This window comes from Mycetomoellerius zeteki, unplaced genomic scaffold (assembly GCF_001594055.1).
Source record: "Mycetomoellerius zeteki isolate Tzet28-1 unplaced genomic scaffold, Tzet1.0 scaffold188, whole genome shotgun sequence".
Taxonomy (NCBI): Eukaryota; Metazoa; Arthropoda; class Insecta; order Hymenoptera; family Formicidae; genus Mycetomoellerius; species Mycetomoellerius zeteki.
The window spans coordinates 1,138,943-1,155,886 of NW_017256836.1; the positions used below are offsets into that span (position 1 = coordinate 1,138,943).

At 32.9% G+C, this 16,944-nt stretch overlaps 1 protein-coding gene across 4 annotated transcripts in view; it reads left to right on the forward strand.

Annotated features, from left to right (window-relative positions):
* Nucleotides 1–14,941, forward strand: part of LOC108721948 (guanine nucleotide exchange factor for Rab-3A) — a 28,420-nt gene extending 13,479 nt beyond the window's left edge. The window contains exons 1-9 of one of the 4 annotated variants that reach the window (XM_018446790.1): nt 2,913–3,078; nt 10,367–10,738; nt 11,176–11,470; nt 11,631–11,879; nt 12,538–12,776; nt 13,136–13,516; nt 13,884–13,986; nt 14,075–14,141; nt 14,555–14,941. In XM_018446790.1, the coding sequence (XP_018302292.1) occupies nt 10,404–10,738; nt 11,176–11,470; nt 11,631–11,879; nt 12,538–12,776; nt 13,136–13,516; nt 13,884–13,986; nt 14,075–14,141; nt 14,555–14,634 (1,749 nt within the window). In that variant the 5' untranslated portion in view covers nt 2,913–3,078; nt 10,367–10,403 and the 3' untranslated portion in view covers nt 14,635–14,941. Of the gene's footprint in view, nt 1–2,912; nt 3,079–10,366; nt 10,739–11,175; nt 11,471–11,630; nt 11,880–12,537; nt 12,777–13,135; nt 13,517–13,883; nt 13,987–14,074; nt 14,142–14,554 lie in introns of those variants that run through there. The other 3 variants (XM_018446792.1, XM_018446791.1, XM_018446793.1) reach the window with 3 other exon arrangements.
* The last annotated feature ends 2,003 nt before the right edge of the window (nt 14,942–16,944 follow it).

A 16,944-nucleotide genomic window follows, 5' to 3' on the forward strand; every position in this document is an offset into this window, starting at 1 on the left:
AGTCGCATTCCATAATTTAGCTATTTTTCGCATACGAGTATGTTTTTATGTATTCGTTCGACGAGGTGAAATCGGCGCCGAAAGTGACGAAATCAGACGCAAATAGCCGAAAATAACGTTTCACGCGCATAATACATTCGTATGTGGCATATACATGTGTTTATATGTTGCAAAGAATAGCGACTTTCACGGTTCCTTCGAATTTCTCGAACATCTCAAAGAATTTCTCGGCGTTAGCTCTTATTTGCGATAACTGACATTTAAAAGGCACTTAAAACCTCGAATTATTTTGCAAGGAATTATGGAAAGAGTTTTCTGGCAAGGTTCTTCGCCTTTGTTTCTTTTATAAACCGTTTCGTTTAATTCCTTGAAAGCTATCTTCGCACAAAAATAATTCGTTAAAAGATCTGACGCTAAATTTTCTTTGCTTTGTACGTCTAAAATCATTATTTTTAAAACCTTTCTATGTGTTGTATTTAATGTATTGTATTCAATCATCAAATATTAATAGCGAAATTTTTCTTAAAAAAAATAGTCCAATTTTTCTGAAGAAAAATATTTTTTTTCTAACAGATACCTTTTTTAAGGATTATTCTATATATTTTTGCGTCGACTGTTTCAAAACAAACAAGTATTTTTGTTATTTATAAATTCGATTTGTAAACGACAGATTAAAAAAACGTTACATCGAACTTTAATTTGGTGGATGAAATTTTATTATCAACACGATGCAGCTGAGTTTTCACGAAGCTAAAGTTTGTTCAGCAGCGGGATTGCAGCACAACGCGGCGAACAATGCATCACGGTGCAATGTAAGAAAAGTTTTTAGCTGCATTCAAGTTGCGAGCGGGCTGAATTGTCCGGAATGTATGAAAGCTTTTTAAATGTAGCTTCCAGCGTTAATTGAGCTGCAAAGTAAAGGAACAAGTAGTGTGCCCGTTTAAAAATTAGCAAATAAGAAATCTAACAAAACCCTTCTATTATTTGGTGTCAACAAAGCTAATTTTAGTGCTGGGGGATGATTGATTACGACACAGATTTATAGCAAGAATAAACTATTTTTATGCTTCCTGGGAAAAAGAAATTACGTGGGTGACTTTAATAGCCGACATGCGCGTAGGAAGAAACCAGTAGATGGTTAGTGTTAATGCTCCCAACTGCGTAGTACATATATAGGGGCCGCCGCGCATCAAGGGTCACACTTATCTCATTGAGCCCTATCAAACTCAATTACGGACGCTATAATTAACATTCTAGCTAGCTGGCCTACTCGAGCACTGATAGGCACGGGAGAAGGATGATGTTATTATCGAAAACCACGCGGGAGGGAGAGTTATCAAGCGGATAAGTAGAAGGGAATTCGTGCAAGGAAAATCAAGTATTAAATGCAAATATATAAGCAATTAAAAATATGCAACCAACCGACAGCCTCTGCTCTAGACAAAGATGCAACCAGTCAATAGCGCGCTTGTCACTTCGCTAGTAGAAACAGACGGCTGGCGAGTCTCACTTGAGCAAATAGAAAGAGCTGAAGATGATCTATGATGCAAGTGGAAACGAATAGTTCTCCACTTTTTTTTTCTGTAAACGATCAATAACAATTTAAAAAAAAATGCAAATAATTAGCAATAATTGTCTGCGCAAGTAGAGAAAGACAGATATTTCTCTGTCGCGATAAATTATTCCTCAAAAATTATTTTTTATTACACTTTTTTTCATATAACTATTTAATCAAAATTAAAAATTAACACTATGACGCGAATTACGTTTAAAATGATGAATGATAATGTAGTATTTCTAGTTTACACATAATTTGAACTTTTAATGAAATCTTGTTTTGAAGCTTAATTTCTGAAATATTGAAGTTAGAAAAATTATAATTAAAATAATGACTTTACGCGATATTTTTGCTAAGAAAAATTTAACAAAGAATAGTCTGCGACAAATAACTTATTTTCTGATAATTTTATAATATTTTATATAGGTATATACATTATACAGGGTGTGTGACAATTAATGAAAAATTTCTCGTATAGAGGCAGAATCGACTAAACTGAGCAGAAAAGTCTTCTACCATTTTATAATTTTTGCGCTCGAACAGGCGGACATGCGTTCTCTCTCTCTCTCTCTCTCTCTCTCATATTCAAAAATCTTTATTAATTAATATCTCGTTAATTATCGCTCGTGTGCCAGTATAACAGACTAAACTGAGTCGAAAAGTTCTCTATCACCTTGCAATTTTCGCAATAGTTAACGGTCGAGCGGACGGACACGCCTTTATTCGGCGATCTTTGGAAATTAATATCTCGTCAACCATTACTGAAAATTACAAAATGGTAGAGAACTTTTCTATTCAGTTTAGTCCATTCTGCCTCTATGTGAGAGTTTTTTCATTAATTGTCAGACACCCCGTATAATGTTCTGTAATTTTGTACATTATATTTTTACCTTCATAAACTAAAATATTATACCTATGATATAAGTTTATCATTGATAAAAAAATTGATTATATATTTTTATCAATGAAAGCCCAGAATCGAAGATAGAATACTCAATAGAATAAATACATGATTTTTAGGACTTGACTCGAACATGACGTCATGTCTAAAATTGTAAATTGCGAACTTCCTCATTCTTGTGTTTGACTCTTCAATTCGCTCTACGATTCTATTTGAAACGCTCTATTATATACCTACGACATCACCACTTGTGCATTGTAGTTGCACAACGTAACTTCTCTTGGATCGCCACAGCAGGTTGATGATGTACGGCGAGGAGGATGATGATCGAGGCGATGCCAGGTCTCCCAAAGAGGGGAGAGATCATTGGCAGACTCCGAGAGAGAGAGAGGGGGAGGAAGAGAAAGAAAGAGTAAGTGGGAGAGTATAGCAGGTTCAGTCCGTGCTGAACTACCGTGAAGTGCGGATTCAGTGACTCACGATTTTTACCAGTTCTGTCTTTGTCTATCGTTGACTTTGCAATCGCGACATTGTAATCGATTGTTGTCCATATTTTATCACTCGAACTGTCGTGACGAATGTCACCGATTTCGAAGCGTACTGAGATTTCACCTGACAGGTAGGTCTCACTGTCGGAAACTCGACTGTCACTTCGTTTCTGCTTCTAGCAGCATTGACTTGACATTTCTCTCGCATTTCTTTTTAGCGTAATCGCTCGGGGATGATTCTCATCCTGCATCTGTCGTACCTTTGCGATACGAGTCTTGCCAATTCTAGTTTGCGTGATAAATGAAATTCATGCGAGCGAGTACACAAGGATAGATCTCTCACTGAATCGTGATTGTCTGACCTTTACATTGATCATGCGTCACAGACGCGTAAATTGGATTTGCAAAGTGTATTGGATAAGCACAGTGACACATAAGTGAGAGCAATGACGACAAGTTTGATATTTAATCTAGACGTTATGTCGATCGTAATTTTATTTATTGTGATCAATGAGGGAAGAAATCTTGATGCAGGCATATATTTGTAGAGAGAGACGGTCATATATATTACGCGCCTATTTTCACTTACAAGGGAACCTCTCGAGGTGTCAAATTCTGATTTTAATGAAACTTTGTGAACTTGTATAGCTTACATAAAGAGATGAATTTTCAAAATTTTCAAAAAAAATTGGTAAATAATTATTCTAAAAACGCGATTGAATATAGCTAATTTTGTTGTAAAACTTTTGTATAAAACATTTTTTTATATCTCAAATAGTTTTCGAGATATAACGGAAAAAGCTGAAAACCACTGTACACGTAAGGGGTGATTTCACCCCTTCAAACCGTTTTTTAGCCGCAACTGATATTTTCTAAATTCATCTGTTTATGTAAGCTACAAGTTCACAAAGTTTCATTAAAATCAGAATTTGACACCTCGAGAAGTTCCCTTGTTAGTCACTCATAGTTTACGTCAAACGTCAATTCTAGCGAAACCTGACCTTCGCTCTCGATAGCAATTCGCTCCGAGATTAGTCGGGCGGTTTGATCGACGGAGCGTATAGCACTTTCTCGGAATATTTTTTGCCATTTGTGTCGCTGTAGGTTGAAATTGCGTCGAGCGAGTGAAATACGCAACGCAGCGTTCTCTTCTTGTCAGAAGATGATTCAGAGTATTCGGAAAGTATCTGTCTCTCGAAAGAGAGAAAGAGGCAGTGGACGAGTCGCCACGATACGTTTTAAATATATGCATTGTTGCTGGATATTTTCATCGCTAGATATACGTGATTTATTCATTTCCGTTTTGCTGGTTCCTCTGCTCACTATTTCAAAATATATCTGTTTAGAATCGCATTGTATTGAACAGGTGCTTCGTTATCAAATGTAAACCAGAGATTGGTCGCGCGATAACGCACTTCCGATTTATTATGTATAAACGTTTTGTATGTATAAACCTTGTAATCGTTGAATAACCGATTGCAGCGAATATCGTTGTTGCGGCGAGATAAAATGTGAGCGTTTTACTGTAAATAATTGCTCGATCGGAGTATATGTTTGACAGGTACGGTACATGCTTCCGAATATATCGAATAAATTTTTATTCTGCCAGTATTAAAAAAGTAATTTCAATTATAAAAAATTAATAAATTCTTAATATAACGATTTTTAATTGTTCTTTTTTATATAATAAAACTATTATTTGCATATAAATTAAATTAAATTAGATTTAACTTAATGTAATGATAGAAAAACAAATCTGGTATACAAAATAAAGAGAATATATACTTAAAATTAATATTAAAAATTAAAAAAACTGAATGATATTTTTCTCCCCGTTTTTGTAGCTTTAGTGGTATATAGTTTTAATTTGTGAGAAGTTTAATTATCATATATCATAAATTCGATTAGTTCGTTTGATAAGAACTAATTCATTCGCAGATCTCCACATACAACATTACGACCTTCGCTATATTTTGCAGGTTCTATAGGCATCGTTAATGTTGTTTAGTAATAGATGCATTGTATCAGTTCTGACGTACGTGAGAAGTAACCTCCACATTTTTTTTCATTCGTCTTCTCGTAATTCTCCTGCTATAGTTATGTTGTTAGCCATATCATCGTTATCTTTATATTAGATATTTACCTTACATAAGCATTCTGTCTTTTATTCTCTTATCTTCTATCTTTGACAATCTCTTTCTTAAAGGTCAAATGTTAAAAAAGCAAGATTTCTCTATATTGATATCAAACCCTTTCTTTTCTTTAGTTGTTATTTCTCTCACGAGTTTCATCAGAAATATGTGCAGTAAATAATGCAATATATATTTTTTGTATTTATATTTTAAATTTTACACGTATGTATATACCATTCTTTTATCCTGTATACACTTTATATTGTGTAATATTTATGAGGATAGAATAAATTTTTATTTTATTTTATAATGCCACTGATACACCTGGAAAACCGGGAAAAGTCAGGGAAATTGAAATTGGTAATGGAAAACCGGGAAAAGTCAGGGGAAAATATAAAAGAGACTGAAACTTTGAACTTTGCTCACAAAATTCCCTTAAACTGCTCCTATTCCAAATAATTTTTATAACTTTTTAAATATTATATCTAACGTAGTTAAATACGTTAAAAACTCGCGTACTTTAAACGATTTTTTTAAAAATAATTAAAATTTATATTTTATTCAGTAATTTAATTTGATCGCCCTTTTTCGTCGTAACTGCATTCTTTTTTCCAATACTAATTAATTTTTTGTTGGCTTGAATTTGCTCCCAAAATTTTATACTAAGCTTCTTTTGCGTTTTTAATAATATACAAGCTAGTTTTCTTACAATCCTTGACTCTAAATGTTAAAATTTTATAACGTTAAAATTTTGTCATATTTTATATTGGTCATGGAAATTTCCCATTTTTATCTGGAAAACCAGGAAAAGTTAGGGAATTTTAAAATTAATTTTCTGTGGCAACCCTGTAATAAAATATTTGTATCACCAAAGAACTGAAAATTTTATGCGTACTATTATTCCCGTTATCTTCGTTGCTTTCGTTAAATTATGCATTATTGTTTTCGCGAGCGTAGCTCATCTCGGAGGTATGAATGTCGTATGAATTACTTAGTGAAAACTATATACTGTTAATCAACCGCATAGGTAGAGTGCGAGATGAAACATTGGATTAACCCGCACATTGTCTCTATCATTCACGAAGTGATGTGTCAATTTTACAATAGGAAGCTACACAATAGTTCCATATTGTAGTTTCCGTACCGCGACAGTCTATGATTCAGAATAAAAGAGTAGACGCAGCGCTGTGTGCACCCGTAAAAGTGCATTTGTCAGGTGTGACGTACACAAAAAACAAAATAATAGCATTATGTGCGGCATGCGATAAATGCTGCATGAATTGTGCAGATTGGTCTGGAACACCATACGTTATCGACAAAGAAAGGTGCAGCTATACTCCGCGTACTGAAGGTCACATATATATCAGCACGGAAAATACATGTCTCTCGCAATCAATGTATGATAAAATTGTTCAGTATGAAAGAAGACGTACGGCGAGATTAAAATGCACCTGTCCGAACTGTTAAATCGTGCAACGAAGTATAAAACGACACGCTTTGATTTAGCCTCTAAATCTTTTTGCGCTTTTGCACGTGCTTCACAGCAACCTTGATGACGTTATATTACATCAGAGAGTGTCATCACAAAAGCAAAATGTATTACGTTCAGCGACTTTCTATAACGCATTTTCTATATACACGAAGAAATTTTAATTATATCTTCTTCTCTCGTGAATAACAAATTTAATTAGATTAGAATTATTAAAATAACATCTTGTGCTAAACTTCACAAACTTGTTAAATACATTTACATTTTTATATTATACTTATTATATTACAATAGTAGATATGAGTAAGAAAGGGTAATAAATGATAATTAGATAAATTGCAAATTTGTACTGTGAATTCGTTAACAGACTACTTAATTGCAGACGTGACTGTACTGAGCGAGAAATTAAATTACGTCCCTCTTACATGCATCTAGGTCATACGAATTGAGGTCTATTCGCTATAATTCTCAAGGCAGAAGTATCTTTAATATTACCATTATATTATTTGGTCCATTGGTTGACAAACCTTGGTCCATTGATTGTCGAACTTGCAAGATTAATTATCTAATTGTCAACTTTTCGGGTTATTGCTGTTTGTTTTGTATTTTGTTACATCGTAGAATTGAATCTCGCTGCATCTTGTTTTTAGATACATGCCATGTATTTAAATCATAGTGTGGTGGTTTGACTAGTTTCGATAAAGAATTATAACTTATTCATGTAAAACTGGTACTATTTTCTTTTCTAACTTTGTTGATTGTAGACAGAAAATAAGAGCAACGTTTATTCAACGAATAGCATCTATCTTATGAATAAAATATTATTTGTTAATGAGAAGAACAGATAGAAGTCTCAATTTATACCCATGCTATTAGAAATCAAAGGAGAATAGATTGCGGTATAATGAGAATCTCGATTTAGTTGACATTTTGTTGATGTCCACGCGAAGTTTATTCGAAATTTCTGACTCGCTATTTTGGATCTCACTTCGATGATTCAAACCAGTTCAATTTTAAAAATTTAAAATTCCAAGAAAATTTTATAAGTGAGAAAGGATTTCAAATTGTCGGGAATCTTATTGCGAGTAGAAATCTGAATTCAGCGAAGTTACGTCGAAGTTCCAATTCCTGCTTAGTGCTCTCACAGTTCCGTTTTTTTCAAAAACATCTTTCAAAAAAGTAGCTGATTTCACGTCAAAATAGATCTTGCGATCAGAATATTCGGTAGAATGAAAACGTAGTAGACACAATCATATTCCCTCGCTGTCGTCTGTTGTGATAGATACGCTGTTCATAGAGCGTGTCTGCGACTGGTACGCGGTCGCACGCGGCTTACACACGTGCGAATAGTCGCATACGCACCCACACCATCGAGATGCTGTCATTCAAAAACCGTGTGTATGTAACGTTAACTAGCACACGCAAGCCGTGAGAGAGAGAGAGAGAGAGAGAGAGAGAGAGAGAGAGAGAGAGAGAGAGAGAGAGAGAGAGCGCAAGGCCAGGACTGTATACCCAGTATCGTGCCTGAAACTCGCAGGAAACGTGATGTTTCCTCTCTAAATGTTAATCGCACCCTCATCTAATCCCCTTCATGTTGACTGATAATTAACCATGAGATTACCGTCTTCGTTAACGCGAAATAATACAAATTAAATACACCCTTCTGTGTTCTTCGTTATTAAATTATAAATGCACATTGTCGATCTGCATTTCCTTTACGTTTTTGCAATTTCCATTGGTTTATACAATATGTAGAAATTAAGAAGATTCTGATAAAATTAAGTTATTAAAAGCGGAACGTAGCTTAGATATTTATATTTGAATATCAATAATATGTATTGTTTTTTCAATTTAAAAAATGTCAAACGACTTAAATCTTCTCTCATTGTCAGTTAAAAATAAAAAAATACATCTCCGATTTGTGGTTATCGCTTGGTTTTCTGTGACCCGCGATGAAAGAGGGAAAGGGGGGGAGAGAGAGAGAGAGAGAGAGAGAGAGAGAGAGAGAGAGAGAGAGAGAAGCGTGTCTGCGTGTGCCCGGCTGTACCATTCGCCGCCTTCTCGCGCGATCACGATTTAACTATGACGCAATCCCCGCGCGTCCCTTATATAGCCCCCAAGGAAATCATCTTGGTGGATCCCGCAGTACCGCCTATTACATTGTTAACGGCCTGCCTCGTGAGAATACAAGGGATTAATCCTCGAATATCGAACGAGTTATTAGCGTCGTCCCGTGACTTTGATCGCAGAAATTATCCTATCAGCACCTATCACAGTGATCGCGTCAGAAAATGAAGAAACAAGTGAGATATATTGAATAATTTTTCAAAATTCAAGACTCCGAAATTAATAGACTTCCAGCATCAATAGAAGCAATTGGATGAGTATATGTAAATGGAATTGTAAAGTATTTTTCCGCGTACTTTATACACGCCAATTAGCGCTATTCCGCGGAATTAAGCCGGAAATTTACTCGTATTCTGTGAATTACCAGGAGAAAAATACGGTTATACCTTTTAAAATTCAATGTATTATTAATACCATCAGTTTCTTAATTAGTATTGTATTTAATTAAAATTAGAGATTTAACTAAAATTAATATTTGCTTTTAATTAACACGAATTTATTATCATGTTTTTTTATTGTCATTTGAGATATTGTTGTATTAACGATCTGCAAAGGGAATAGAAATTAGCCAAGTTGCTAATTATTTTTGAATATATTTGTAGAAGGGTGTATATGTGGATATATGTATTTCCCGTTTAAGTATCACGTGCACGATATGGAAGGATGACGTAAGGATATGCGTGCCGCACGATAACGTACATTCGTTCCTTTTCATTACGTCAAATTGTATTGTAACTGCAAGCATTGGAGCGAGCTCAGCATTAGAAGATATTAGAATAGTTAAACGAAACAGTGTCAGAAGAGATAAATCTAAAAATAAGATTCTACACCAGCCTCGTGTTCAAATGTGTAATGTTCCATATTTATATATACAATATATATATATATATATACATTTTACCCGGTTTAATAAATATATAATAAAACAATTAACAATACCGCAATCTTTATTAAAGAGCAGGTACTAAATTTAGGTATTACCAATTAAATTTTCGCACGTAAGTTTACGACGATTGCGTAAATGACCTAGAGAATAAATAGACTTATTGACGTGGTCGGAGTGTTAAATAAGCTTAAATTTCTTGAGCCATGTTTACACAATAATCAGAGGAATATGCGTGCAACACGCATGTCTATGTTGATGCCCACATGCAAAGAATGTTTGGAATTCGCGAGTTACTTAAAGTTAAAACAAACAGTTTCTGGTGCACGAAGAAAATTTCCATTGGTTTTTTTATCAAATATCAATATTGTACAATCGTGCGATACTCGTACAATCATATACCGTTAAAAATAAAATTGAATGAATACTACATACTTTGTGAATATAATATATTATAAGAATAAATTGTAATAAATTAAATAAGAATAATTAATTAAAATCAAAGTTATATTTATATATTTAACTCTTAAAATATAAAATATTAGCTTATTAATTATTAATTTAAACAATTATTTTTTATAATTGAGTGTCTTAATTTTATTAATTTTTTAACAAATTACAAAGTCGATTATTTACCGTTTAAGATCGATTTATAATATTAATATTCGTAGAATTTATTGAAACGTTCCCGAAATATAAAAGATAGAGCACATCGATGATAAAACAAAATTTGAGAGGAAAGTTTTTACATATCACTTTTGAAATAACCGAGGTATCAAATGTTGTAGCAAGCTTGAAGATTACATCCGGTCACAGTGAGGCGTCATGAAGGAAGTCCAAGAGCAGCAACAGCCTGAGTCAATGGAATCCAACGAGTCGGTTTCCGGCTCGAATGAATACGCCTATCGACCGCTCACGACGAAGCACAGAAGGGCTGGGAGTACCGGAACAACCGGCGACGAGGAATACACCACGGACGAGGATGAGCTTTATACGGACGAAACTGATTGTGCTACGCTGCATCCACCTCATCCTATTCTTAAATCAGACCTCGCGAGGGCAGCTACGGATCTTTTTGGATATGCTACAAAGCGCGAGGACGAGGACGAAGAGCCCACTAGTCTATTCGACGAAGATGACAACAAGTTCCTAGATGATAGGTGCGTTTAAACATCCATTGTTTAATTTTTCTATCGAAATCGCTCTCTTACAAAGTATAAAGGATATTTAATTGATTTTTTGAAGGTACATTCTTAAAATTTGTTTCTAATTTGAAAGATTTACTCTGCAAAAATTTTCTACTTTAAAATTAAATAGGTTTTACTACAATATTCAATAATTAATTTTCCCAACTTATGGTACAATTACTTCAGTCTTTTTTTTCGTTCTTTTATCGAATGTGCAATATTAGCAATGGTTTTACTGCAATTGCAAAATTCCTTTTCTTTGCTGCACCAAAACTGCAGAAATGTTATATTCAAGATACTCGATCGGTATTCGAAGTTGCTGTATATCATTAACTATATTGTTATTGTTATTGTATGTATTTGTATGCTATTGATGATTATATTGATTATATGAAATTTGCATATTTTAGTTCCAATTCAACCAAAACCACTCCATTATTCACGTACAACGAAAAATTACAAGGTGTCCTATCGCGACATCGAAATCCATTGGAAGAGAAAAAGCCCGTAAAACCCTGTGAAAAGCTAAAATCTCACGAACTGGAAGTCTCAGAATCTGAAGCTCAACGTACGAAACCTTTGGATTTTCGATTGAACAAAACTGAATCTGCAGGAAAAGCTAGCGATGAGAAATCCAATACGGATTTGAAAAAGGACAATTCTGTCGAAACATCCAAGAGACTTTGTCTTCCTAAAAATACGCTGGTAATTCCAATATTTATCTTATCAGAGTTTAATTTTAATCTCATTTCATAGAAATGGGAAATTAAAATAAGGGAATAAAAATAACTATGAATATATATTAAATATATATTAAGAAATAAATTCACGAATATTTACGTAATGTTTGTGAAAATTATTCCAGCCGGAAGAATTACCGAAGCAAGAGTTACTGTGTGTTCCTAAAAAGATCAACGGTCCGCCATCGCCTACCACTCTGCAATGGGGAAGAGCAGTAGCCGAAGTAAAGGAGCACGCAGTGGCGAAACTGCAAGAGGAACTTAAAAGAGCTCATGAAGAATTGAAATTGAAGGATGAGGAAGTAGCTAGACTTTCTCGGATCAGACAGGATGTAGAAGCCGAGCTCGAAGAACTCACTGCCAGTCTCTTTCAAGTTAGTCATATATTACAAAAATAAAGAAATTAAATAAAAGAATAAGATACAACACTAAAATGTAAAAAACGAAATTATAATTAAACAAAATTAAAGTTGTAGAATGTTGGAATTGTTGTCAAAGATTTAACAGAAAAGAAAAACGTAATCATCCTCGGTTTTTCGGATTTAAATTAATACGTTTAATGATTCTTTACAAAATGATATTACAGACTTTCAAAATGCGTTTTTTGTCCAAAATTTCATTTTTTTAGTTAGAGATGACGAAGTGTTCAGTGTTGAAAGACTCATATTATAAGCTACTCTGAGATGTTCAGGAAGCATTTTTTCATCGTTAATTTATATGCTGAAAAAATGTAGACATTTTTAAGTGCATTATGTTTTTTAACTAGAGACAAAATGCATTTATTTAACATTTTTAGCAATTATTTAGCAATTTTGTTTAAGATTTCACATCCTACTGATTTTGACATATTGTTATTTTCTGTAAAGTGCGTGATTTCCTTGTGTGCATATAGTTTCTTTCTTTCTCGTTTTTTCTCAAAAATTATAAATTTTGGACAAAACGCTTTTTGAAAATCTGCTCCTCATTACATGATTTTATTAAGAAATTAAATTTTGTAAAGGATATTAAATTATTTACAAAATGTATGTTCAGGAGGCACATAACATGGTTCGAGAAGCTAATGTACGTCAGGCGACGGCGGAGCGTCTCCTGGAAGAGAGCCGCATGAAATCAGAAGTTCTCGCAGCTGAAGTAGCGGCTTTGAAAACTTTGGTACTCACGTCTACACCGTCACGGCCCAATCCTCATCTGCATCCTCAAATCGACACAAAGGCACGCATTAGCAATGGGGAAGAGAACCAACAAGGACTTTTTATGAAGAAACACCGGAGGTAATAAACAATTTTCTTTTAAATTTATAATTTTTCAAAACTGCCGGGTACCTTGAATATAAAAATGAGAAATTCGAGTGATACTTTATAATATTTATGCATTTCTATGTCGTTTATCGGTAATTTCAAAAAATGAATTTTTACGTGTTATGATTGACATATTAGACAGAATTGTAATTCACAATATATTTTAAAATCGATTCTAAAATAAAAATTAAAATATAGTTTAAAATACGAATAAAATAAATAATTATTTAAAAAGATATAAAAAGCCACACATTGTGTGCGTTTATTTTTGCAAGTTAAAATAAAATTAGAAATACGTTTACAATTAATTTAGACACAATTCTGTTGCACAGGTCGCCGTCGCACTTTAATTTAAAGTATGGTCGAGAGAATTCGCCCCCTGATTCTCCTGTAAAAGAACAAAGGCCGCCTTTACCGACCGACAAAGAGATTCTCGAAAGGGATTGGAAGCGTGATCGTGAGAAGAAGGAAAGGGAATGCAAAGATTTTGGTCTGGAAGTCGATCCGAGGGTGCATACAGAATTTCTTAGGTGGAAGGTAAACCCTTGCGTCGACAAGAGCGATCCCTTCGTTGCGAGGGTATTCAAGGAGGATATCGATCTTTGCTTGGATTTTCCGAATAAAGAATTGGGAGCCAAGGTCAGGCAAGCCGTTCTGGATGGCATCATATTTATCGAGGCCGTCAGCGACAAAACGAAACTTGCTTTTCCCAAGTACGTCCTTAGCTTTTCGCTATCTTAAAAACACTCGATATGTCATATTATAAAAGAAAAAGACTGTGAGATTTAGTGCTATTTAGAGGATAATCAAATATTAGGTACATTTCATAATTATTACATTGTAATTTGCAATATATTTATAATTTTTTTGATGCGTTAATATATTGCTGTACTATTCTTGGATCTTCGCAACTATACGTTTCTGTAACGCATCTAATAACACTGCACTGTAATTCGTAAGATCGTGAAGTCGCTGCAACAATAGCTGGAAAATTACATATTATTGTTTATTATACTATCATTTAAGATATTTTTCTAAAAAACTTTTGTATATGAAACAATGATAATATTTCGATTACAGGAAATGTGCGCTGTTGGAAGCACCACGGCAATGTCACTATCGTATGCGACTTGGTGATCAAGAAAATCAGTGGCAATGTATTTCGCAGATCTGTCGCAATCGAGTAAGTTCTACATATAACTATTATTTAAATTTACTTTAAAGTTACCTTTAAAAGTCATTTTTGTAAGAAATTATGTGTTTTCTTGTAGATTATAGCAGTGTGTGACTTTCTTAATTATCTGAGATACATCGAGCGTGGTCTCGTCAAGAGCTCAGGTACGTCTTTCAAACTTGAGTGGAATGTCTTAAGCATAATAATAAAGATAAATCTTATTAAAGCGCATAACAAACTGTAGTTTAACAATTTATTAGAAAATTTTATACATTTTTTAAATACATTGTTTATATTTATCATGAACTCTTTATAGGAGTTACCCAATCAGCAAACAATGTTTTTAAAATGTTTTGTAATATCTATTTTTAACATAAAAATATTTAATAAAAATACCATATTAAAAAAATATTTTTTTAATATTTTTTTTTTGGTGTGCTGATTGGATAGACTTTCGGACAAATATGGCTTCTCGTGTACATAATTATGGAGTTAAATATTGGAAATGATAAAAAAATATTAAGAATTAAAACTAATTTTTACTTTTTTGCTAATAATAGAATTTTTTAATCTGCAGTTCATGACGTTTATTGGGAGATCACGCGGCTAAGAAAGGAAATGGTTTTCGCACGATTGGGTCTGGCATTGTCGTCTTGAGGTTCGCGTAGGCGGGATATCATCTAGTCTCGAATCAATTCGAGTCAAGAATTTATTGCTTGGAAATAGAAACAGTTTGTGAATTGTGCAGAATAATTTAGTGCTCTCGTCGATTATCGGTCTTTTGTGCAACAAAGAGGAACGTGCAATGTTGCAATATCACACACACATACACACATATATATATCTTTGATATAAATATGTACATATATATATAGAGGAAGATCACCGATATCGACATATCACTTTGTTTTTAGACAATATTTCTTAAACAAAAGGTAAAAATACAACTTCAAAAACATAAATACAAACCAAAAAGTGTCTTCTATCAGATGGTATAAGTAGTTTTTATAATACTGTTTGCAATTTTGCAATAATTAAGTTTTTCGTAAGTTATGCAAAAATGAGCGTCTGACAAAATGGGCTCCAAAATTGACATAGTAGGCAATAATGCCAACATTCCTATTCTATAAATAAAGATATATCCTATTCTGTAAAGAAAATTTAATTTATATTATAAACATTTAAAATGGCATAATATTATCAATAATACAGTCACTATTATTTTAATTACGCAATTTGCAAAAAAGCACGGTAAGAATTTTCTTCTCGGATTCATAGAATTTGTTTTTAGCTGATTTGGTATAGAAATAAGCCACAAATATATGAATTATGAGTTTGTACTTCTTTAGCTAAACAGATCATGATTTTATTAGTATTAATGAAGTGCAATAATTAGTTTCTGAGAAATAAGGAGGTATCCTTTAGAAGACCTGTGTCAGTATCGGCGACTTTCCTCTATATATATTTGAAATCTCTCTAATTCTGTAAAGTAATTCTGATAATATAAACGGTGTTTCTAAGAAATTTACATGCCGTTTCAAAAATTATATTATAAAAAATAGGTTTAATATTTATTGATGGACGTTTCCATTTTTTTGGTTATAAAGATTTGATATCTTTATGATTAATACAATTCTCTAGTAATACAATTTATTGGCACAATATTGATTTAATGCTCCAACATTTAATCGATACATCGACAATAAATTGCTACTGGGATTAATTTATATACATCAATTTAATTTTGCTTTTTAAAAATTAAACTATTAAAAAATTAAATTTTATATTAATTTTGCAAAAAATATTTTAAAAAATTTAAAAAAATATTAATTTTTCTGCATGTAAATTTTTTCGAAACATTTTACCAAAATAGTGCCGCCTGGCAGGTTCTAGATTCAATTATTCGTGATCAAATTATAAGATGACAATGAAGCTGATTACGAGGCTGTGAATGATCTTGACATGCGGATCAGACATTGTCGATGGCTTTCCTAAACGAGGAATGTAAATAATAGGAAAAATTTTTGAGATATTGTGTCATGTTTTTGAAGTTTAACTGGATATCGTCGGATTTATTGTTAGACTCATATGAATTATGATGGTTCTGAAACCGTTGATTCTATGAGATAGTTGATGGTTAACAATCTATATATATGAGATTACTTCGCGTCGTGGTTTGGTATTAACACCGAAAAAAAAAATATATATTTAGGTAATTATTTATATTTGTGTTTTTGTTACGGATCAATTTTTTTTATATTCGTCGCAATTGTCAGGTCGTAGTGATTTTGTTATTTCGTTGTGTTAATTATCGATATTATATATGTGTTAATTGTTAATCTGACTAATGGCTTCCTTTAAATATATCAGCCAGTGATCGTATAAATTTATTAAAACTTTAAAGTGTTTGTACCATACCACCGAGAATGTTGTCATCTAAAGTTCCGATTGATCATTGTTGGATCATGATGATTATGTACATTTTTGACATTATTACTTTTGACACTATCATAAAGAAAAGTTGCATCTTTGTGGACCATACGAATCTCCAAATTCTTAGTGTAAATAGAACTTCTTGGAATTTCTCTCTCTCATGACGTATAACGATTTCTCTCTATACATTTATACTATATTATACGTCCGATTATACGGAACATATTTCTACTCTATAATTATTGACGTCTGCGTATTGCAAGTGTATATTCTTTCATAGAAATTACATTAATCAGAACTGACATTTGTGTCAGTCATGTATCTTTTGATTGTATATACAAATATATATTTTGTTTACTGCGAAAAACTATTCAATTCTCAACTTTAAATTTCGCGTTATGACATACTAATTAATTTTTTTGAGATAAATAATCTTTGCGATAATTTTCTGGTTAATTCGCCTGATGACTCGAAACATCGAAACTGAAAAATATTATATGTAGTTATTTCGTGAAGATTTGGTAAGACTTTTTA